The sequence below is a fragment of the Erpetoichthys calabaricus genome, chromosome 3 (genome assembly GCF_900747795.2).
Source record: "Erpetoichthys calabaricus chromosome 3, fErpCal1.3, whole genome shotgun sequence".
In the NCBI taxonomy this organism is placed as follows: Eukaryota; Metazoa; Chordata; class Cladistia; order Polypteriformes; family Polypteridae; genus Erpetoichthys; species Erpetoichthys calabaricus.
Window position 1 is genome coordinate 262048155 of NC_041396.2, and position 25965 is coordinate 262074119.

At 40.9% G+C, this 25965-nt stretch overlaps 1 protein-coding gene across 3 annotated transcripts in view; it reads right to left on the reverse strand.

The window, feature by feature from the left end:
- Positions 1 to 25965, reverse strand: part of rnf167 (ring finger protein 167) — a 99863-nt gene that overhangs the window by 44034 nt on the left and 29864 nt on the right. For all 3 annotated transcript variants that reach the window (XM_028798167.2, XM_028798165.2, XM_051924086.1), the window contains 2 exons: positions 10422 to 10542; positions 10017 to 10100 (listed from right to left, as the gene is read on the reverse strand). In XM_028798167.2, coding sequence (XP_028654000.2) covers positions 10017 to 10100; positions 10422 to 10535 — 198 coding nt within the window. In that variant the 5' untranslated portion in view covers positions 10536 to 10542. The remainder of the gene's footprint in view (positions 1 to 10016; positions 10101 to 10421; positions 10543 to 25965) is intronic.

The window sequence follows — 25965 nt, forward strand, 5'->3', positions numbered from 1 at the left end:
ACACAGCTGTGGCATGTAATATGAATGGCCAATCATAGACAACTATACATCATTAGAATGGGTGGATACTCAGCTATGTAATGAGCCTTTCATTGTACATGGCTTGAAGTAGATTCACACAGTTGGTATGTGCTGCCTGCCTCAGGGTATACCTGTGCAAATCTCATAATTTAATAATGAAAGAGGAAAAAACAAGGAAACTTCTGATTTATTTGAAAGACACCCTTGAGTATGTAAAAATACCAGTATTGCTTCTAACTGACTTGACAGTTTACAGAAACGTACTGTGGAATATGACCTGGACACAGACAGGCAGACATGTTGTAAGTACCCCACACATGTTTATTGTGGTCTTATAACAATGCTCTCTTCAAACTACAATACCCCACAGTTCTGGCCAACACAATGCCTTCAGACCACCTCCTTCTCTCCTCCAGAGACCTCGTCCACTCTTCTCTCCCGACTCAAGTCCCCCTCTGAAGGGAGGCGGTCCCTTTATATATAAGCACCCGGATGTGCTCCAGGTGTGTTCTCGGCAATCTCCCACTAACACGCCCCAGTGTGGGAGAAGTGCCGGCTGTATCCCCGGAAGCACTCCGGGTGTCCCTGCTCGTCTTACCCCCAGCACTTTCGGGTGTGGCGGAAGTGCTGAGGTCCAGGGTCCTACAGGTATTGGGGTGCCCCCTGGCGGTGACCACGGACCCCTACAGGGTCAAGCTTCCCAGCACTGTACCCGTGGCCGTCCCCTCGAGGTCTTCTTGGGTGTCCCGGCTGGGTACCACCCCCATCCGAGTACCACAGTACACAACTTTGAAATACTGTACGGCTGTGCACTAATGCCCAAGTTGTTTTGGGACTTCAAAGTACAGGTAAAATTCCGTTACAACGAATATCTTCACAACGAAAATCTTTACAACGAAATTTTCATTACAACGAAGTATTTTTATGGTCCCGACAGTTTCCCCATATGACATGAGTCTATAGAAATCTCGTTACTACGAAGTACATTCAGCAGATACTTTCATTACAACGAAGTGCCTTGAAATGCTTGAATGAATCATCCACAGAGCAGTTAGTTCTGTGATCGCAGCTCAGTTGTGCACATTTGCACAACGATCCCCAAACAGAAACATTGTAAAAAAAAAAAATGTCTTTCTTCGAACTTTCCTCGTACTGTTTTTTTGCTGTTTTTGTTTTCTGTGGTTTTCAGTGATACCTTTTGCTTATTGCTCGTCAACATTTGAAGAACATCCATTGGAATTTAACTCATTGTCACCCTCCTATAGAAATGGCAGACACGAAAAAACGATAAGTTCAAATTAGAAAAAAAAAAAAAAACTTTTACATTTTTGCAGCTCTCAATTGCGACAAAAAGAAAAAAGACGTTGCCAGTGAATTCAGAATTTCACCATTGTCACTGTCAACTTTCTTGAAAGACCGAGCAAAAAAAAAGAAAAAAAAAGAAAAATCTTGGGTTGCAAATGTATGCGAACTGCTGCATTTGAAGATGCCAAAAAAGCAGTTTTTATGTGGTTCAGTGATGCTGGTTCAAGAAACATTCCTATTAATGCGGCACTCATTCAAGAAAATGTGAGGTTTCTAAACTCTCTTGGGACCTCCCCCAACTGGACAACAAGCCGAAGAGCTTCCTGAAGTGCGATCACCGTGTCTGTGGAAGACTGTTTATCCGTTGCTGGGGCAACAGCAGGTTCACAGCTCTGATGTGGCTCTTCACCGAAGCAAACAGAAAAGATCTCAATGGGTGATGCAAGGAACATTGTAAATGCAGGAAACAGCATTACTTGGCCACTAACCTGGTCACAACCTTGTCTGACTGCTGTGTCTGATTATAGGTGAGTGGCAGATCCTGCTACAATAAATAACCATGCTGTTCTTGTTTCAAGCTGAATAAAGCTGGTTTTGCTAAAGTACGGAGACTCAGCCTCGTGTTTTGGGGTGTAAGACAGGGACTTATAGCGCAACCACAATCTTTTAGGATTCACTTCTGTGGCGCTTCACTGCGAGCCTGCCCTGCCCCGGCAACGGACAAACAATCTTACACAGATGTGGCAATTGCGCTTCGGGATGCACTTCAGTGTGACGTTGCCATTGGGTGGGGGGGATCCCAAAAGAGTTCAGAAACCTCACAATATGAAGAAGATGAAAAGGATGATTCGGCTTCTGATTGATAACTGTGCTGCCCACAACATGCTTCCGCATTTAGATAATGTTCGCGTTGAATTCCTCACACCCAATTGCACAGCATTACTTCAGCCATTGGCTTTGGGCATCATTCACAACCTGAGAGTGTATTATCGCAAGAAAATGCTGAGAAGAATTCTCGTCAGCATAACTTGTAGACAGGAGAAGATTAAAATTAACGTGAAAGAAGCTATTGAAATGATTGCAAATGCCTGAACTCAAGTTAAAGAAAGCACTACAGTGACAAATACAGAATCTCATTACAACAAAATATTTTTTAGGTCCCTGGCAGTTCGTTGTAACAGAATTTTACCTGTATATGATTTTTAAAAAATGTACACTTACTGAATAGTGCCATCCCTGAAGTTTCAATAAAATGAATTACTTCTAACTTCATCCATGTTTAGCACATAATTTGCACAATGCCCACTGGTAATCAAGGGGTTCTGGTACTGCTTCAGTGTTGGCTTAACACTAAAATCCTTCTCTTCTACTGTAGAATATTCAATTAACTATTGAGGATGCTATCACTCGGTATTTATATCTTAAATTGGATAAGCACATTACATAAAGATGTGTAATCTACAGACAACCCTCTTTTACTTTTTTACTAACATTGTATAGAATGGCCACTTTCACAAAATACATGCACTTCTATGCAGGAACAGAAGCTGGCTATTCATTCTGTATAGCTGCGTTGATGCTTGTTTCAGCGGGAGTGAAATGTTTGGATGAAATTTCTTAGAACAATTACTTGTTTACAAGAAGAAAACATTGATTTTTTTCCTTCATTTTAGTATTTAGTTATGCTAAACAAATCATCACCAAAGACACCTTTCCATATGAGTTGTAAGAGCATGCAAAACAGAATCTTCTGAATTTGTATTTGAGACTATTTTCTCAAAAACCCAGTAAGGACACCAGTTTATTTATAATTAGGGCTGAGCCACTGGTGGATGATGTCACCCATAGCCGATTTGCTAAGCACATCATCCACGTAAACAAGCATCCGATTTGCTCCAAACAATATTAGAAATTTCCCTAAAGTGTCAAAATGCAGCGATCACTTTATTTTTCTTCTAAAATACTGCATGCCTCACAATAATAAAAATAATCCATCTTACTAACCGAAGGTTGTAAACCGGATATGGACGCAGGGCGCTGGGCACATCGAGGCCCACGCGCACTGCTGCACTGCACAGAAAACACAGAAACGAGAAGGTTGTAAACCGGATGTCACGCGCACTGCAACAAGCCCGCCACCTGTAAACTACACTTGCTCTAATCCACTGTGCCAGTAATGTAGATCACATGACGGTCATTCAGTTTGGCGCCCGCCCCAGAGTCCAGAGTCAAACGCAACGGCGTCCCAAAACACTGTGGTGCCTGCCGCGCATGCCTACAACGTGCTTGCAAAAGGAGTCAAACTCGACCTGTGAACTACACCTGAGGTAAAGCGTGCACGCCAGGTTGTACAGCCGCCCGGACGCGACCGCCGACACCACCGCATATACCCTCCATGATATGTCTTCACGCAGCGGCTTCCCACCGAGGCGCATATTGCGCTTGCCCCACAGTCAGACGCAGCGGCTTCCCCGAGTCAGTAGGTGGCCCCCAAACAACACAACCTGTTCAGGCAGTCGGTGTCAGCGAAGGCAACAGACTCACGTCTCCACAAAACAAAACCGCTTTAGTACAGATATGCTTATTGCATTAAATGACATTTCCCCAGACGCACCCGCCATCCATGATATGTCATCCATCCACATATCGGACGGAACAGAAACTGATTGCCATTCTAGGATTTCCGATTCGCTAGCGAATCGCGGGCTTACTTGTAATGATAATAATACTACATTTTACTTATATAAGGCATCTTTCTAAGAACTCAAGGACACCGAACAAACAAATAAAAAAACACATTATAAACAAAACTTAAAACATCAGAAAATATAAAAATTAAAACCAAACAAAGCCACTTTAATCATAGAGAAACAGACATTTTAAACAAATGGGTTTTAAGTTTACATTTGAAGGTTGAAAATGATTTGATATTTCTAAGCTCAGTAGGCAGTGAGTTCCAGAGCTTGGGAGCAGAACAGCTGAATGCTCTGCTCCCCGTGGTGGTTAGACAGGCGAGAGGGATGGTCAGATGGATGGAGGAAGAGGATCAATGGTTACGGGAAGGAATGGCAACATGAAGAAGGTTGGACAGATATGGAGGGGTGAGGTTATGAATGGCCTTAAATGTTAACAGCAGAATTTTAAAATCAATTCGAACCTTAATCGGGAGCCAATGTAGCTGCTGCAAGACCGGAGTGATATGGTGAATAGATGGGATTCGAGTAATGATGCGAGCTGCAGAATTCTGGACTAGCTGAAGCTTACGGAGAGATTTTTTAAGGAGAGTGGTATGACAAATACAGGGCGGAGTGGTGACTCTGAGGCTAAGGATCTGCTCTGCTATCCCGAAGGTTGCCTGTTTGAATCCCCGTCACTGCCAAAAGAGATCCTACTCTGCTGGGCCCTTGAGCAAGGCCCTTAACCTTCAATTGCTCCAGGGGTGCTGTACAAAGGCTGACCCTGCGCTCAGATCCCAAGGGGTATGTGAAAACTAACAAATTCCTAATACGAGAAATTGAATAAGGCGAAATAAAGAACAAAAAAAAAATAGTATCAAAGGCCGCACTCAGGTCAAGGAGGATGAGAATTGTAATTAACCCAGAGTCAGCAGCGATAAGAAGGTCGTTGGCAATTTTAACAAGGTTTCTGTTCTGTGAAAGGGGCGAAAACCAGACTGGAACTTTTCATATAGATTATTATGAAATAACTGGGAGTGAAGTAAGATAGCTACTACTATTTCAAGAATTTTGGAGATAAAAGGCAAATTAGAAATAGGGCAAAAATTATTGAAGTTAGTAGGATCAGCACCAAGTTTTTTCAGTATTGGGGTTATTGCAGCAGTTTTAAAAGATAAAGGAACAGTACCAATTGTGAGAGAAGAGTGAATTATAGCAGAAATGAGAGGGACCAGAGAGGGAAGGCAGGCTTTAAGCAGAACTGTAGGGAGGGGGTCCAGCTGACAAGTGGATGGCTTGGATTTGCAGATGAGATCTGAGATTTCTGAGGAAGTGGGAAGCTGGAAATAGGAAAATGAGTGAATAGGCGAGTATAGTTCAAAGGAAATACAGAGAGAATCTGGACCGAGGTGCTGATGTATCTCTGGATTTTCTCATTAAAGGACATAAGAGAATTACAAAAATCAGTCAAGTAAAGGTGAGATGGTAAAGAGTCTGGCGGTTGTGTAATATTATTAAGTAATGAAAACAAAGACTTGGTGTTGCCTTTATTACAAGAAATGAATCGAGTGTAATAGTTGGATTTGGTTTGAGCTATACAGTCTTTATAATTAAGTACATGATTTTTATGCATCTCTTTGTGAACAAAGAGTCCAGTTTTATTATATAATCGTTCAAGGTGTAAACCAGGGGGCAGAAAAAGAAAAAGATCTGTTTTTTAAAGGAGCGAGAGAATTAAGAATATCATTGAGTCCAGTGTTATAATATGAGACCAATTCTTCGGGAGTAGATTAATTATAAAAGTCCACTTGGGAATCAAGTCTAGAAGACAAAGTTAATATTCTTAACATTACGAAAAGATATGCAATGGGGGAGCTTAGTAATAGAAAAAGTAAGTTTAGCATTAAATAAAAGGAGAATATGATCAGTTATACTGAGTTCATCTGCTCTAAGATCGAGAGGGACAACACCAGAGCAGCAGACCAAGTCCAAGTTATGTCCTTTACAGTGAGTGGGAAAATCAGTGTACAGTAATCCCTCCTCCATCGCGGGGGTTGCGTTCCAGAACCCCCCGCGAAAGGTGAAAATCCACAAAGTAGAAACCATATGTTCATATGGTTATTTTTATATATTTTAAGCCCTTATAAACTCTCCCACACTATTATAAACATTTCCTGCACAATTATACAGCATAAACCCTTTGTATTCTCTTAGATATTAGGTAAGATTTGTTGAAATTATGTATGTAAACACAGTTTATATACAGTAAAACCTAAATATTATTTTAAAGATATCAAGCGTCTCCGATATCACATATGTTACAGCCATTACGACAGACAGGCCACCAGCAATAAATACGTACAATGCAAGAAAAATTGTATACAGTAAAATGTGTGTACAGTGACACTAAACTATGTACATGTAATAAGTACTGTACGTAGATAATTAATTATGGTTACTCACCAACAATGACACGACGACTTGTCCGATAACGAGGAGTTTAATTTTACTGCACAACAAAGGATAGCGTTACAGCTCTTCTAAAGGAGCCTCTTCAGGCTACTGTGTAGCACCACCGTTGTTCTTCTTCCAGCACTCTTCATTCCAAATCCCTAAAGCAGATTCCATCCAGACTACTGCCTTATCACGTCCACTTGCAACTCGTTTTGTGCCCTGGTTAAAGGACACTGCGGCCATAGATCTTATATGCTTTTCCTCCTTTTTAAATAAAAAGAATCGTGGACTCATTGATGCCGTAATGGTGTCCTGCAGCGGTGTAGCTGTTCCCTTCCTTCAACATAACCAAAACTTTTACCTTTTCTGCAATCATTTGCATCTTCTGTTGGCGCTTGGACACGGCCCCTGAAGCAGTAGCAGGAGCACAATAATGCTGAATGAGTGAGATGAGACTTCTTGGTTAATGCAGCACTCCGTCGCTGAGCCGATCAGCAGCACACGGGAACTTAACTGCGTGCTCTGATTGGGTAGCTTCTCAGCCATCCGCCAATAGCATCTCTTATATGAAATCAGCTGGGCAAACCAACTGAGGAAGCAAGTACCAGAAGTAAAAAGACCCATTGTCCGCAGAAACCCGCGAAGCAGTGAAAAATCCGCGTTATATATTTAGATATGCTTTCATATAAAATCCGCGATAGAGTGAAGCCGCGAAAGTCGAAGCGTGATATAGCGAGTGATTACTGTACTGCTGGTATCCAAAACTCTCAAGGCAAGATAAAAAGTCTCTAGTAAGAGTGATAGGGATACTGTCTATATGTATATTAAAATCCCCCAACAGAATTATGTTTGAAGTAATTGTAGATAAATGAGTAAGAAAGGTAGCAAGATCGTTCAAAAAATCATTGTTTGATTTAGGGGGGTGGTAGACAGTTGCAATGATGGTAGGAATAGGCCTAGACAACTGACACACAGTTGATTCAAAAACAGCAGGAGCTGACAACTGCAGGACTTTCCATTTCTCGCGATAAATTATCGTGATACCTCCTCCAGGGCCAGAGGCACGAGGTTGACAAATGTAAACAAACCCCAGGGGGTGGATTCATTAAATTGAGAAAAGTCTTGAGGTTGCTGCCATGTCTCGATTAAACAGAGAAAGTCAAACTTACGGTCAATGAGGAGATCCTGGATGAGATGCCCCTTGCTCGTGAGTGAGTGGATGTTTAATAGACCGAAATTGACAGTGGTGCTGTCGTATTTGGCAGCGGTGGTAGCCGACCGAGCTAGGCTGGCTAACACGATGTGGTCATCATTCCTATCTGTGTTATGTGGAGGGTGCCGAGAGTTGGACCAGAAGGAGTTAATTCCTTTCAAGGTGTCCATTCGGAATCTCCGACGAGGGAGAAATATGATGTCTGGGTCAAAATGCAGCACATACAGCAGAGGCACAGACTGGTGGAGACGCAGTCGAAGAAGCTCAGCAGCCGATTACTGGAGCAGGCTGGACGCAGGTTGGATAGCGAGTGACAGGAGACACCGAACATAAACCAGGTGAATATCCTACCAGTCCACATTGTTGGTGAGGCCACAAGCAGCTCAGGCATACAGAGAACAAACCAGGTTAAGTTTCGAAATGGGGTTAGACTGAAGCTAATGCATACACAGCCATGCAGAGATATCAGCAATAATGGCAATATCACCATCAAAATCACCAGTCATAGCTAAAAATCAACAGTCTAGTTACCGGCGAGCAGCGGCGAACAGTCCCACCAGTGTTCGCTCAAACCGGAAGATGAAGAAGAAAGCAAGTCTAAACTAACAGATTGGTGCTAGAAGTTTATAAGTCGGCACAAATCAAATTGATTGACATGCTATCACCATCAAACCCTAACCTTAAAATCACTAACCCCTAACATTAAGGGACTCATTTGCTATCCATACTAACCACTAACCTTAACTTCTGTACAAAAACTGCTGTCATAGACATGTGGTGACATTCGGTTGAAACACTATGGAGAAATTTGGCTGTGCTCTCTGCAGTTGGATGCTATTTGGTTTAGGAGTAGTGCACTGTAAAGTTAAGAGAAGGTAGTCTGGTCACTGTGTCACACACAGCAGATATAGTTGTGGCACCCTGCCACTGCAGTACTGAAAGACACAGAATGCCTATGATTTTTTGCTCTTTTCATTGATGTTTTAGGTAGCTCATTATCCTTAAAATAATCGCTCACTGTGGCCACACAAGTTGGAATTCTTTTGTTACTTTGGCAGGTGTAATCCTTTTAAATGAGGTCCCCTGAAGCAGTCATTTGCATGATGGAAACAGTGGGTACAATATTTTTCATTCATCATCCATTTTCCTAACACGCTTATCCTGGGCAGAGTCACAGGGCAGCTGGAGTCTACACGTTGGGTATTATATTTTCCATAACCTATGCAGTAAGATTCAGGTGCAAGACAAGGAAATTGACAGCATGGTGATTCTGGTTTGGCCTTGTCAGCAGTGCCTGAAATGGGGACCCTCTCCACCCACCCAATTTCAAATACTAATATACCAGCGCTTGGGCCTCCAAGGGGGAGACCCCCCGCCCCTTTATATAAAAGTAATAATGAACTGGAAGAAGGAACAAGACCTGATTAAACAGAATACTACCAGTAATTTGGTTTCACTTCAAGCACTGCTTGTAGGAAAATAGAAATGTAATTACACTGTGTAGATGAGATAATAAATCTAAAATAGTGATTACACAATATATTAAACTGGTGCCTGGCATTGTTTTTGTTTGTTTTTTTTATAAAGCCAGTACTTTTGTTCTCCAGCAAGGCCCCTGAGGCAATGGTATCCTACATTGTCAATTTTTTAAAATACCAATGTGAACTTTTAAGACATCACACAGCCCTATTTATAGCTCCATGTTTTTAAAATGTATTTTTCAGGGAACTCATATAATTTAAATTTTCAGGGGATCTAAAGCTTTTATTATGAGGGCACAAAGACCCCATCATACCATGCATTCTGCACTTTGTCTATATTCCTGTATAAATTTTCAGATGGTTTAAGGAAATGCAAAGTAATTATTTTTTAGATGATGGGGACAACACCCCAATGTATAATTAGTATTATACTAAAAATCAAATTCAACAGTCTTCAAGAACACAGTCTGTACACCAATTTTGCAGTTATGTGGAATGCACATTTTTTAAATCTAATTTTAAATTAGAATGCACAGATTGCACTATACATGTCTAAAGGTCTTGCTCAACACAAATGTAAGAATTGTGTTAGTTCAGTGAAATAATGGTATAGACAGCTAGGATCAAGCAACATGATAATGGAGAAGAGTCCTCGTTTACCTCTTCTGTGCACTCTCTCATAACAATTGCGATGCATTCATTCTTTTTAGTGAGCTTTAAAAAATATATCATTATTGTACAATTTCATAAAGTATTCTATACTTAGAAATCTAAAATGCACCAACACTAGCAGGAGAAAGGAAAGTTACAACTCTTCTTAGAATGACAAAATTCTAGTGAATAATTCAATTAAATGTTATAACCTACTTTTAAGCCATCCTTCGGCAGCTGATTCCCAAACATGGCAGGCAAGTCATCAAATATCATTGTGGTATTGTTGTTGTTGGAATACTGCAACAGAAAAGATTCCAGTCACAAGTGGCCAAGGACGGCTCAAATTTTAAACTAATGACCACTTAGTTCATTCTTGAAAAAGTAATCAATAAGGCCTTCATTTTTTTAAGACCTCATTAAACGTGTTTGAATATTACATTCAATAAAGAAGCTAGTCACAATTACAAGTACATCTAATGGCTGATACCACACGTACACTGCAATGATGAAAAAGAAAAATTACAATAATTTGAAAACTTAAGCTGAACACAAAGCTATTAATTTGTCAAGTGCTTACAAATAAAAATTCTCATGAATTAAAAGTGAGAAAATACTTACTGCATAGATAAAAGCTCCAACATAAGGGAGAGGTCCCAGCAAGCATGGAACCAAGAAAACACTGCATAGATAGACACTGAGAGCTGCCAAAGATCGCATTATCCCTGGGGACATCGGTGACCTTCCAAAGAGAATGTGTAAAAATTAACGTGATAAAACAAAAAAAAAAAAAATACCACTTGTAACAACCAAAAATAATCAGTCTGGTTAAAAAGTTTCCATCAAATAATTACATAATGTACACTGAATCTACATGTAAAAAGGGGTTAATACAATCTTTGGAAGACACATACTTAAAAACAATGTATTTCTTCAAAATTACCATTTAATTGTGGTACTTAACCAATTATAAAAATCACCAAGCTACAAATCACAGCTGTTTTCTTGTAACTAAGAGTCCTTGTATTCTTGCCTTAAAAAATTTTCCCTCCACTTCACCTTCCAGAACACTTGTTACAGAAATATTCTTGGGTCTTGTGAGTTCACCTACAAATTAATCTATAATATTTCATGCTTTATAACTGAAATTTAGATTATGGTGTGTCTAAAATATCCAATATTTGTCAGATTCAGTTTCTTTAAATACAATGCGTTTTTCTCCAAATGTTACCCTTTTTGTTGGAATGTTCGTAAGAGCATAAGACATTTGATAAACAGGGTTTGTTTGTTTAGCTAATACCTAAGCTGTCCCAAAATCTCATGCAGATACTTCTTAAAGGTTGTCAAGGTTTCTGCCTCAACTACGCATCTCGGTAGTTTGTTTCAGAATCCCACAACTCTTGGCATAAAGAGGATCTTTCTGGCTTCAGTCCTTAAATGCACTTGCTCTTAACCTTCACTGGAGTCCTTGAGTTCATGAATCACTCTTAATTTGAAATAATTCTGCTGTATCCACTTTATCAATGCATTTAAAATTCAGAAGACCTGAATTAGGCCTCTATACAGTCTCCTTTGATCAAGACTAAACTAAAGGGTATCATTTTCCCTAAATATCTGGTTTACTTATCTAAAGCAAAACACCTATTATCAACAAAGTGGAAGACAACATGAAAATTATGTGCTACTATGCTACTGTCCTATGAAAAGGACATGTTTGAAATGGGCGCATGTAGAAAAGAAAGCCAGCTATACCGAGGGCATGTACTTCTGTTTTATGTAGCCTGTAAGCTTCATTTAAATGTATGAAGTTACAAATTTACTTTCCATTAGCCACACAAACATGACCTATGATTTGACTTAATTGAGGTTTAGTCTCTTACAACCTCGGCATGTGTTTTGATAGACCCGATCATAAGTAAATTTAGAACTGCAGTCTGATTACGTGTGGAAGGCGTGATTAGCCTGATTAGGTGCTTAGCTTGCTCTGATTAACTGGTAATTCAGTGAATTGTTTACACGAATTGTATTACACGTGTACTTGTGTGTTTTTATTTGTACCTTTTTGTTTTTAAATGCTCCAAGTTAACCCTTGACTCATTATTCAATGAATGAGACTCTGTATTACCGACAACAAACGCTTAAGAGTGACTATCATAGCGTGCACAATTTCACCCACGATGCACAGTATTTCATGTAGTTAAAATTCTAACCACATTCTTACCTCATGCAAATCACTCCAGGGTGTAACTTGGTGCTACATCAACACCAATCTATCTAAAGGGCCTCAGTACGGTTGTTTTGGTCCACACTAGAGTGCAACTGGCATCTTCATATTTACCTCAACAAACTGGACTTTTACGGAGCTCGTACCAAAGTTCAAAAAAATTTGGTTCATGTGAACTAGTTATGAAAACACCTATCTTCACAGCAAGAGGTATGTGTGAATTAAACCACACCCCCAACTGCACAGGCAATTATTGATATTTTGAAATGACGATGTGAATATTTTAAGACAATTGCACAGCTCTACTGCATCTATATATATAATTCACTAAGCCGGGAGACAAGTAGCCACCCATGGAAAGCACGCCGGAAGGGGCGTGGATTCACTAAACCGCCGACAAGTAAGACGCCAATGGCAAATGCAGGAAGGAGCCACGCCCACCATCTCTTAGACCACTGGATACGATGACAACTCGCAGAGCCACGCCCACCAACTCGGACGTGACGCCTCGGAAAACATGCCGTCATTTCTGTTTGTCTGTGCCACAGTCCACATGCAGCTCTGAGCCATGCTGACTTTTCATTAGTCAACCTCAGTGGAACCTTGGTTCACACAGAGGGAGCGCCAGAGAGAGACAGAGGCATACACAGGCAGCGCGAGAGAGAGACAGAGGTACACACAGGCAGCCCGAGAGAGAGAGCCGCGCGCACGCACACACAGGCAGCGCGACAGAGTGAGCCGCGCAATCCTTTAAAACTGAGGTTAAAACACAATGAAGGAAGCAGTCTTTAAAAACCAATAAGCCCTGTGCCTCTTTTTCATTAGCGTCTCACCTGCTTCACCGCCCTGCAACAGTCGAGACGCTTTCTCAGCAGCTGACCTTCTCTGTGCCTGACTCCACTACTGTCAGTCGCCTGATTAAAAATGGTGAACTCCTGCAATGTTACTATCTTGGTTGGCTTTTACATAAAGTTCGGATTTGTTCAAATGTTCCTTTTTTTCCCCCCTGTGCTTAAAACTCATTTAAAAAAAAAAGTGTTTATACAACTGTTGCAATGTTAGAGAGAGAGAGAGAGAGAGAGGGCTCCCGTGCTTCTGAGAGACAGAGGGGGAGGGAGCTCGCGTGCTGCGGAGAGAGAGCCTGCGCGTGCATCTGAGCAAAGACAATTTCCTGTTAGATTTGCCTTTGCAATGATAATTAATAAGGCACAGGGCCAAACTTTCAAAAAGATGTGAATGTATCTGCCAAAACCAGTTTTCAGTCACAGACAGTTGTATGTTGCTCTCTCCAGAGTTCCATCTTTTCATTCACTTACTGGTATGCCTGCAGGAACACGTGCAGCGAGCGAGAGAGAGCGAGCGACACATACACGCATACAGGTGCGCGAGAGAGTGAGCGCTGGACGCTAAGAATAATAATACTTCATTACATTGATATACCGGTGTTTTCAGTATTCAAAGCGCTATCCACACAGGGAGAAACCGGGAAGCGAACCCAAAATCTTCCACAGTCTCCTTACTGCAAAACAGCAGCGCTACCATTGCGCTACAAGGCAGTTAAAGAATGCACCGGCCTCGATTTTGTTTTCACTTCTGTTTACAGCGATCAGATCATAGCGTGCATTGTTGCAATGTTTCTTTTTTTGGTGGCTTATTACATTACGGATGTTTCACATGTTATTTTTTTCCCTGTGCTTAAAAGACATTAAAAAAGTGTTTCTCAACTGTGACTCCGGAACAACTCAGTACGCAAGCTATATTAAGCGTCAACAACGAAGACTCGCTACACCTTAATGAACAAGTGCTGAAACTTATCCCTACCGACGAAGTAACTTTCACCAGTGTGGCCTCCATCGTCACAGACGATCCCGCTTTCAGTCACGGACAATTGTATGTTGCTCTCTCCAGAGGTCCATCTTTTCATTCACTCACAGTGGTATCCACAAACCCACCCCATTTGGACAACTGTGTCGTTCAGCAAGTGTTCACCCATCAATACATAATTATGCGGCGTATGTTACGCCGCGGGTTGGCTAGTATTATTTAAAAGACATCAACCTGCCCCTAAGGTGTTTGAACTAATTAAATAGAAGGGAAAGGCGCAGCTCCCCAAAGTGAAATAAAAGCGATTGCATAAGTTTAGAAACTGTAGCTGATCCACTACTGAGCGTGCAACAGGGAAGATAGACAGACAGACAGACAGACAGACAGACAGACAGACAGACAGACAGACAGACAGACAGACAGACAGACAGACAGACAGACAGACAGACAGACAGACAGACAGACAGACAGACAGACAGACAGACAGACAGACAGACAGACAGACAGACAGACAGACAGACAGACAGACAGACAGATAGATAGATAGATAGATAGATAGATAGATAGATAGATAGATAGATAGATAGATAGATAGATAGATAGATAGATAGATAGATAGATAGATAGATAACTTTATTAATCCCAAGGAGAAATTCACAATGAAGTGCTATACAGTTTCTATAGTGCACTAAGAGGTTGATTGTGCCACAAACCTCAAGGACAGAGCAAGACTAAAGTTTGTTGCTCCACACTCAGTTTCTTAGTGGTACTGTATAATGTATAAAACACTGAACGTGCATTATGTTTTTTTTATCTGTACCTGCTTTTTCTTATGTGCAGTTTCAGACTGGAATTAATATCTTAACTGTTACCTGTTACACAATAAATTAGTTCCTTTCCAAGTTCTTAGTTATTTATATCAGTGTTTTTCAAAGTTTATTGCTTTGGGACCCAGTTCCACCTTTTCAATTTCACTGTTGACCCATGGGCTGGTGGTGTAAAGAGCATAATTAGAAGAGTGGGGCTGGTATAGCAGTTTCCTCTTGTGAAACAAACACAATTAGAAACAGATGGAAAATACTGTCATGATGTTAATCACTTTGCCAGATGAGGTTGGGGGTGGTTAGGCATTCAACGCTGGTTATAAACAGGGAAAGAATATTGTGCAATGCTGCTGTTTTTTTCGCCAGGTGGGTTGGCTGATTTTCTGAGTGGCTTTTTTCCTTTCAAAGGGTACTATCGATAATGATTTTATTATAATATCTGGTCATGTTGTATTCATTTTTCTCTTTTAGTTAACTGTTGTGTACACTTTCAAAAATGTTATGTGTAGCTCTTTTAGGGCAGATGTCAACTTTTGTCGACAGGAGTGGTTGAGGGCGAATGTCGACAAAAGTCGACATCCAGGGATAGAGGGCGACAAAACTCACTGTCACATTACAGGCATTCCCTCTCTGCTTGGAGGAATGTTAGACTCATTGACTCGGCAACTGATCCTTGTATGTGCGTGAGTTGCGAAATGTAAACAAAGGCAAAATGGCATCAACAGCTCATGAGGAAGCGAAGCGAATGCAGAAAAGAAAATACTCGTCAGACGATGTTTTGTGCATTATCGCTGAGCCAGACTCTGATTTTATTTACAGTGAGGAGCTGGCATCAGCTGATCGGAGACCAGCCGGTGCCGCCCCAGCTGATCGGCTGGCAGCTGAGCGCATTCGCGCTGCCGATGTACCTACAGCAAGGTTCGCGTGGGAGGAATACCCAGATATTGATCTGTGGGAGCCGAACTGGCTACCGGACACAATGGATTACCAGCCGCTGGACTACTTCAATCTGTTTTTTCCTGAGGCAGTTTTTCAGGTCATATCAGACGAGACAAACAGGTATGCAGAGCAATTTTTTGAATCGCGGAATGCACTTGCTCCACATTCTCGTTTTCAAAGTGGAAACCCACAACAAAAGACGAGATGAAGGGCTTTGTGGAATTGCAAATAGAGATGGGACTAGACTGGCAATATAATTTCAGAGAGCATTGGTCCAAACGTGCTTTGTCCCCTGCTGGCTTTGGACAGGTTATGCTGCGTGATAGGTACGTGCTGTTGCAAAGCTTTATTCACTTCTGTGATAACCAGAAGCAAATCCCAAGGGGTGAGCCAGGCTATAACCCCATGTATAAAGTTTAGCCCCTGCTTGACATAGTGGAGCCAACATATAAACAATTTATCAACCTGGCCGTGATTTGTCTGTGGATGAATCAACGATAAAATACAAGGAACGCCTTTTTTTCCACCAATATATGCCAGACAAGCCCACAAAGTATGGCATAAAGGATTTTGTACTGGCAGAAGCAAACACTGGTTTCTGCCTGAAAGTAATTACTTATACTGGAAAGCATTCCTTTCAAAGAGTGAACTGTCCCTTGACAAGTCAAGTTGTGCTGGAGCTGCTTCAGGGCTATGAACATTTGGATCATGTTGTGTACATGGACAATTTTTATACATCACCAGAACTGTTCATGGAGCTACACAGCAGGGGAATTGGAGCTTGTGGCACAGTGAGGGTGAACAGAAGACACATGCCTTTTCAGTTGAAGCCAGACAGGCTGAAGATGAAAAGAGGTGACAATCCGGTTTTCATGCGGGCGGATAACTTGGTGGCATTGGCATGGCATGATGTCAAACAGGTGACTTGTCTCTCTACAGTTCACACCAACAATTTATGTGAGAAAGTAATACGTTCAAAGGGAAACCCAGATGGTAGGAAGCAGGACAAGCCCGTTGCACTTGAGGAGTACAATTGTAAAATGGCTGGAGTTGATCGACTGGATCAGATGCTGGGGTCATATGCTTATGGCCATAAGTCCACCAAGTGGTACCACACTGTGTACTATCGCATGCGTGAGATTGCACTCACAAATGGATATATATTGTTCAAGCAGGCAAACAGTGACAGCACTATGACTGCGGCAGATTTCCGCAAGAAGGTGGTTGACAGCTTGCTGGCAGATTATGTTGGAGTGCCTTTGGCAAAGCGAGGAAAGCCAGCACAAAGAGCAGTGCCAGACAGGCTGACTGAGCACCACTTTCCTGCAACATATGAGGACAAAAAGTACAAGCCTGACTGTGTTGTGTGCAGCAACAGACAATTGAAAAAGAGGCACCAGTGCAACAGTATTGTAAGCAGTGCAACGTGGTAATGCATGCAATTGGCTGCTTTGAGCGTTATCATACTTTGCAGGACTTTGCTTTGTTACATGTACAGTATGTGAAATAATATGTGAAATTATGTAGTATGCAGGCTCATACAACATACAAAACAGTTACTTTAGTCAAAAATAAATATTTTTTGTTGATTTTATATATTAAACAATTGCTTTGTGTTCTTATTTAAAAAAAAAAAAAGTTTTTGGAAAAATACTCAGCCCTGGGAGAAAAGAAAAAAAAATTAGCCCTAAAATAGTTAAGAAAACTGTATAATATTATATGTTTTTAACTTCAAGGTATTGTAAAGTACTGATAAAAAGCACATATTTAATATAGTGTACTAACACATAATTGCAATCTATTATCACTGTTATTTTTAAATATGACTCATTTTAACAAAAATATTTAACATAAAAAATTGATAACTGATTGCTGGATGAAGTAAAAAAAAAAAGTGAAATGCTCAAACATTCATATCAGTTAACTTAGTCAACTAACACACTTGAATGTAATGCCATGCATACATTTTCTAGCTTGTTACAGATTGTTAGCATCTGCTGCATGGTTAACAGTAATTCCTGTGTTATTTGTAAAGAACCCACTTTAAAATATGTTGCTTGGTTTTGAATGCTTCAATTTTCCATCGAGCCATTCACTTCTTGAATCCTCACAAGTCAGGTTTTATTGGTTCAGAGAGCAGGAATGAACTCCATTAGCATCAAGTGAAAATTAAGGCAGGTACACTTAAATAATATCAGTTATAATTTTGGTTGGTTGTATACTTCAGGGCACTGTTGTGCCAAAAGGTGAACTGTCTCTTCAAAGACCTCTCTGTGTTTGGCGGCATTCACCCTTCACGTGAGTCTAAACCAGTCTCTTTGTCCTTGCTGTTGAGAAACACCCTCACGATGCTGCCACTACCATGCTTCACTGTAGAGATGGTAATTAGGTAGATGATGAGTAGTGCCTGGTCTTCGCTAGATATACTGTCTAGAGTTCTTCCACAAAAAGAAGGATTTTTGTCTCATCAGACCAGAGAATCTTTATCCTCTTACTTTTAGAGTCCTTTAAATGCTGTTTAGCAAAGTCAACAACAACAACAACATTTATTGATATAGCACATTTTCATACAAAGAGTAGTTCAAAGTGCTTTACATAATGAAGAAAAGAAAAATAACAGACAAAATACAAATACAAATCAGGGTTTGTCATTAGAGCTGAGCTAATGCTCCATGCTCATCCATTGCTGATTGGCCAGGTATGTTGTGAATGTAAATAAACATTGTTGATTGGCTCCAAACATTTGCAGGAATTTCCTCCCAAGTGCAGTACTAGGGTGTTGTACCGTGTTAGCCATTATGAATGTAGAGAAAAGCCAAGCAAAATGACACCTTTTATTGGCTAACTAGAAAGATTACAATATGCAAGCTTTCGAGGCAACTCAGGCCCCTTCTTCAGGCAAGATCTTGCCTGAAGAAGGGGCCTGAGTTGCCTCGAAAGCTCCCAAGTGCTAAACTGCAGCTGTTGCTTTTTTGGTAATCTTGCAAATCTCTCCGGAAATTGATTAGGCACTCATAGTCGCAGTAGGAGTTGCTTGAGATTCCTATACTTAGCTAGTTTGCGGGAGTGCACTGTAGTAGAGGGAAGGCAACCTGATTAGTGTTTCATGCACAAAGTTTGAATGGAGAGAGTATATGCACGTATATTTGCAGCATTGCACCACTGCGGTGCTCGCAGACTACATGTGTTTGAAGTAGGACAACAGTCAACACTTCAAGTGGACCCCTACCCTCAATATCATATGCTAATGTACACTTGCTCCAGCCTCCAAGAGGGAGTCACCCACCCCATCATGTAAAAGTAACAATGAATCAGGAGGAGGAACAAGATGATGACCAAAAAGAATTCTGCCAGTAATTTGATTCCACTTCAAGCACTCCATGTAGACAAGTGATGACTTGAGTGTGAAGTGGCATGACTGTAAGCTTAAGTGGCTGACTCAGCATTTCTTTTTGGCAACAGTATGAATCTCAGCAGCCAGCAGACTTTACCCCTTGCAAATTAAAACCGCTGAAAGAAACAGAGGGCTGAGCTCATTCGGACTCCCTGTAACCAATGATGGAAGTTAGAGAAGGCTGTGGGAGTTGGAAGGGTCAATGAGTAATGAACGGGACAGAAACATGCAAAAGTGTGCAAATCATGATAGGGCCAAATGAAACACTAGAGATGCATTCTGGGCATTCTTCATGACCGTAACAATGAACAAATGGTAGTCAGTGGTGTAAACACTTACAGCTTATTTCTCTTCTTACTGTAACACTGCTTAAAGACACTATTCTTTTTTTAATCTTTATTGCAATCTTAAAGAATAAATCTCTTTATTATTTCTATAATGCACGCCGCCCTGCTTTCTCCTCTACCCACACAAAGAATCACTACAAAAGGAACGCAATTGTAGTGTGTACATGAAATAATAAGTCTAAAATAAACTGATTATATATAAATGCCTCAATTTTTTTTTTAATTCAGTGCCATCATCTTCCTGCATGCATATTGTACACACTACAAGCTTGCAAAACCAACCAGCACTCTGCTTCATGGCCTGTATTGAGAAGAAAAGGAAATATGCGCTATAGCCAAGCCACAGATAAGTACACTTTCTCTATAATGCATGCTGAGACGCTTTTTTGCTGAGAAGATGGCGTAAAGAGAACAACTGAGAATGTTGCATTTGAGTAAGTAAATGAAATTAGTAATTTCAACTTTCAAAAAAAAAAAAAAAAAAAAAAAAAATGTATTGTATGATGAGGCAGATCTAATTTTAAGAGTTTCATGGCATTATGACATAATGATTTGGGATGGTATCCTACATTGCTGATGCCTTCAAATGAAGATATGAACTTTTAAGACATCAGCACAGCTGTCATACACTTTTTACTCAATAGTGGCTGCTCTACCATAAAAGCCTGATTATGGGAGTGCTACTGTGAGACAGTCATCCATTTTCACAATTATCAAGGCCACTGAACTACTGTGAACACTAAAGGCATTAGAAATGGTTTAATACCCTTGCCTCCACTTATGCCTCAGCACAATTTGATCATCGAGATCTACAGACAGTTCCTGGGACTTCGTGGTTTGGATTTAACCAAACATGCAGTGTGAATTGTGGGATATTATATACACAAGTGTGTGTCTTTCTAAATGAAGTCGACTCTATTCAGTTTGCCACTTGTGGCCTCCAATTAAGTTCAAGGCACATCAAAGATAATTAAAGCAAACAGGATGTACCTGACCACAATTTGGAGTACCACAGCATATACATAAAGGAGAGATTTCAGTTTTTGATTTTTAAGAAATTTGCAAAACTTTCTGAGAACAAGTTTCACTTTGTCATTATTACAGTGTAGACTGATGGACAAAAATGTCACATTTATTGATTTAAAATTAAACCTGCAGCACAATAAAATGTGTAGAAAGTGAAGGGGTCTGAATTAGTGCTGGACGGTACACCGGTTCATACCGAAAACTGTTTTTTATTTTTGTTATGATATAGATTTTTCTTATACCGCAACACCGGTTTAAATTGCCTAAACAACGTTCTAAACGTGGCGCAGCGGGAAACTGTTTAAGGGGGACCTTTTTCACTGCTACAATGCTAAACAGGGATACAACGGAGTACATGCGGGAGTGGAGGTATTGCACGGTGAAAATGGACAGAGAACATTCTGAAACTGAAGCTGTAGCAGACAATAAAATTGAACATCAGAACATGATGATACAGAAGAACTTTTGCTGGAAAAAGGATTCACGTCTGTTGTCTGGAGATACTTTGGATTTAAAAGGTTGAATGTGGACCATTATGTTCAAATGTGTGAATACTGTTTCTATACTACTGGATAATACTGCAAGCCAAGTTGTACTTGTTTTATTTTTTTCAATACTGTGTAATGTACCTGGGTACTGTGTAATAGTGTGACGACATGTTGACTTTATTCTCGCTGTTTATGTCGAGGTTAAAGTTGACATGTTGACTTTATTCTCATAATTTGTCATTAAAGTAGAACATCGTAAACTAAAGTTCATCTTAAAATGAATATTTAATTTGCTAGATTTTCTCAAACCCCGTCATAAGTTATGTAGTACATTAAATGCTTTGTGTTATGTTCCCCGAGCCATGTTAAACTGACTTCCTCTTGCACTAAGAGGAGGCGCAGGCAGCACACAGAATACATTAATTTCATGATATTCCTGCTCCCTGAACATTTAGAATGCTAAGATAAGTACTTGATTTAATTTTCATGATGAAATGCATTAAAGCATGTATTAATCATGTGGGGGCACAGTGGCATGGAGGTTGCACTGCTGCTTTGCAGCAAAGGAGTCCCAGGTGTTCCCTGCTTTGAATTTGCATGTTTTTCTGGTGGGTTTACTAGGTCTACTTCAGTTTCCTTTACAAGTCACATAGGGTGTGGGGTTTTGTTATGCTATATTAACCCTGCTAGTGTATGTATTGCTCGTATTCACCCTGCGATGTGCAGGCGCCCCGTTCAGGATTTGCTCCTGCCTCACACACAATGCTTGCTGGGATGGTCTCAATCCTGAATGGATGGCATATTTAAACATGTATAACAAAGATTTTTTTAAAATTCTGAACACTCTGTGGTCTAAGTTTATAACTAGTTTTAATTTCACAAAGACGTTTATTGTGTGGTGATTGGTTACAGTGCATCCGGAAAGTATTCACAGCGCATCACTTTTTCCACATTTTGTTATGTTACAGCCTTATTCCAAAATGGATTAAGTTTTTTCCTCAGAGTTCTACACACAACACCCCATAATGACAGCGTGAAAAACGTTCACTTTAGATTTTTGCAAATTTATTAAAAATGAAAACATTGAGAAAGCATATGTACATAAGTATTCACGGCCTTTGCCATGAAGCTCAAAATTGAGCTCAGGTGCATCCTGTTTCCCCTGATCATCCTTGAGATGTTTCTGCAGCTTAACTGGAGTCCACCTTGTGGTAAATTCAGTTGATTGGACATGATTTGGAAAGGCACACACCTGTCTATATAAGGTCCCACAGTTGACAGTTCATGTCAGAGCACAAATCAAGCATGAAGTCAAAGGAATTGTCTGTAGACCTCCGAGACAGGATTGTCTCGAGGCACAAATCTGGGGAAGGTTACAGAAAAAATTCTGCTGCTTTGAAGGTCCCAATGAGCACAGTGGCCTCCATCATCCGTAAGTGGAAGAAGTTCGAAACCACCCGGACTCTTCCTAGAGCTGGCCGGCCATCTAAACTGAGCGATTGGGGGAGAAGAGCCTTAGTCAGGGAGGTGACCAAGAATCCGATGATCACTCTGTCAGAGCTCCAGAGGTCCTCTGTGGAGAGAGGAGAACCTTCCAGAAGGACAACCATCTCTGCAGTAATCCACCAATCAGGCCTGTATGGTAGAGTGGCCACACGGAAGCCACTCCTTAGTAAAAGGCACATGGCAGCCCGCCTGGAGTTTGCCAAAAGGCACCTGACGGACTCTCAGACCATGAGAAAGAAAATTCTCTGGTCTGATGAGACAAAGATTGAACTCTTTGGTGTGAATGCCAGGCATCATGTTTGGAGGAAACCTGGCACCATCCCTACAGTGAAGAATGGTGGTGGCAGCATCATGCTGTGGGGATGTTTTTCAGCAGCAGGATCTGGGAGACTAGTCAGGATAAAGGGAAAGATGACTGCAGCAATGTACAGACACATCCTGGATGAAAACCTGCTCCAGAGCGCTCTTGACCTCAGACTGGGGCAACGGTTCGTCTTTCAGCTGGACAACAACCCTAAGCACACAGCCAAGATATCAAAGGAGTGGCTTCAGGACAACTCTGTGAATGTCCTTGAGTGGCCCAGCCAGAGCCCAGACTTGAATCCGATTAAACATCTCTGGAGAGATCTTAAAATGGCTGTGCACCGACGCTTCCCATCCAACATGATGGAGCTTGAGAGGTGCTGCAAAGAGGAATGGGCGAAACTGGCCAAGGATAGGTGTGCCAAGCTTGTGGCATCATATTCAAAAAGACTTGAGGCTGTAATTGCTGCCAAAGGTGCATCGACAAAGTATTGAGCAAAGGCTGTGAATACTTATGTACATCTGATTTCTCAGTTTTTTTATTTTTAATAAATTTGCAAAAACCTCAAGTAAACTTTTTTCACGTTGTCATTATGGGGTGTTGTGTGTAGAATTCTAAGGAAAAAAATGAATTTAATCCATTTTGGAATAAGGCTGTAACATAAGAAAATGTAGAAAAAGTGATGTGCTGTGAATACTTTCCGGATGCACTGTATGTTTTGAAAGAAAAAGGATGGGAACTGGGGGTTTGGTACGTCAGATAGAGACAGCATGCATGCATGCATGCAATAAAGAAAGTTCGCTCAGAAGAACATTCATTGATTTCTGTGTTCGTGTCTCCGACCACCAGATCACAAACCCAACATTTACACAATATTTAAGTTAAACCTGTGCGATACCCATTCATACATCCAGTTTTCTGAAGCCTCATCACACCTGTCATAAAGTTTACACTGAACATACACCTGGGGACCCCTAACTGCGAGGGAACAGCACTACCGCCTCACTACCGTGCAAGTTTCATACTTGCTTTTCATGATGAAATGTATTAAATGATATCAAGTATTTATCTTAGCATTCTAAATTTTCAGAGAGCAGGAATATCATGAAGTGAATATATTCTGTGCGGCGATCGCTGCCGGCGCCTCCTCTTAGTGCGGAGGAAGTCAGTTTAAGAAGTGCTTTGCGATTAACAACTGGGTTTGGGAACACAACATAAAGCATTTAATGTGCTACAATAACTTATGACGGGTTTTGAGAAAATCTAGTAAATTAAACAAGGATTTTAGGATGAAGTTTAGTTTACGACGTTCTACTTTAATGTCAAAATAAACTATGAGAATAAAGTGGAAATGTCGACTTTAATCTCGACATAAGAGTCAAGATTAAAGTGGAAATGTCGAGAATAAAGTCAACATCGACAAATAGCATTATAAATGCAAGTTGCAATTTATAATGCTGTATTATATTTATAAAACTGTATTTATGTATACAGTGATCCCTCGCTATATCGCGCTTCGCCTTTCGCGGCTTCACTCCATCGCGGATTTTATATGTAAGCATATTTAAATATATATCGCGGATTTTTCGCTGCTTCGCGGGTTTCTGCGGACAATAGGTCTTTTAATTTCTGGTACATGCTTCCTCAGTTGGTTTGCCCAGTTGATTTCATACAAGGGACGCTATTGGCAGATGGCTGAGAAACTATCCAGCTTACTTTCTCTCTTTCTCTCTCTCTCTCTCTCTCTTGCGCTGACGTAGGGGGGTGTGAACAGGGGGGCTGTGTGCAGCTGCTTCCTGAAGGACAGGCTGCACGGAGCTTTGCATACTTAAAAGCTCAAAGGGCACGTATTGATTTTTTTTATCTGTCTCTCGCTATCTCTCTCTCTTCCTGCTCCTGACAGAGGGGGTGTGAGCTGCCGCCTTCAACAGCTTTGTACCGGCGGTGCTTCGCATACTTAAAAGCCAAAAAGCCGTATTGATTTTTTTTTTGACTGCTTGCTTTGCACTCCTTTGAAAAGGAAGATATGTTTGCATTCTTTTAATTGTGAGACAGAACTGTCATCTCTGTCTTGTCATGGAGCACAGTTTAAACTTTTGAAAAAGAGACAAATGTTTGTTTGCAGTGTTTGAATAACGTTCCTGTCTCTCTACAACCTCCTGTGTTTCTGCGCAAATCTGTGACCCAAGCATGACATTCTAAAAATAACCATATAAACATATGGTTTCTACTTCGCGGATTTTCCTATTTCGTGGGTGGCTCTGGAACGCAACCCCCGCGATGGAGGAGGGATTACTGTACAGCTTAGCTTGAAGCAAGGTCCATATTAATGCAGTTTGCCTTAATGATGATTCAGTTGGTAAAGATGTCATCACCAAGTTGCACTTGTTTTATTTTATTTTTATTTGGTGAATACTGTGTAGGGCGGCACGGTGGCGCAGTGGGTAGCGCTGCTGCCTCGCAGTTGAGAGATCTGGGGACCCGGGTTCACTTCCCGGGTCCTCCCTGCGTGGAGTTTGCATGTTCTCCCCGTGTCTGCGTGGGTTTCCTCCGGGCGCTCCGGTTTCCTCCCACAGTCCAAAGACATGCAGGTTAGGTGGATTGGCGATTCTAAATTGGCCCTAGTGTGTGCTTGGTGTGTGGGTGTGTTTGTGTGTGTCCTGCGGTGGTTTGGCACCCTGCCCGGGATTGGTTCCCTGCCTTGTGCCCTGTGTTGGCTGGGATTGGCTCCAGCAGACCCCCGTGACCCTGTGTTCGGATTCAGCTGGTTGGAAAATGGATGGATGGAATACTGTGTAATGCACCTGAGCTTGAAGTCTTGAAGTAATAGTATTATTACTGGAAGTTGTACTATTATTTATTTTATTGTTATTATTTATTAGTTTAAATATTATGCAGTTTAATGATGGTAAAGTTGTTTAAAAAGTCACTTTAACATGTCAGTGGACAGAGATTGTTAACACTAACAGAAAGTGTAGTTGGTTTACAAAAAATATTCACTATTTATTCCTTTTCTAAGACACAGACTAAGTTCAGTGCAATACAACTTTTGACAAGCACCTCTGAATATTTTACTAAGTCTAAATGCCTCTTTGGATGGTTGAAAATATATTGTCAAAAATTTATCTTAAGTTGTTTGCAAAATTTGTTCAATAAAAAGGTTCTATATTTTGACTGCAACTGTCATGCAATGTGATTCCTTCTCTTCATTAGTGCCACCCCCTTGAAATCTATCACTTTATGGGTCCATGCAAACCTGTATTAATACTTGAGTGCACATTAAAATGTT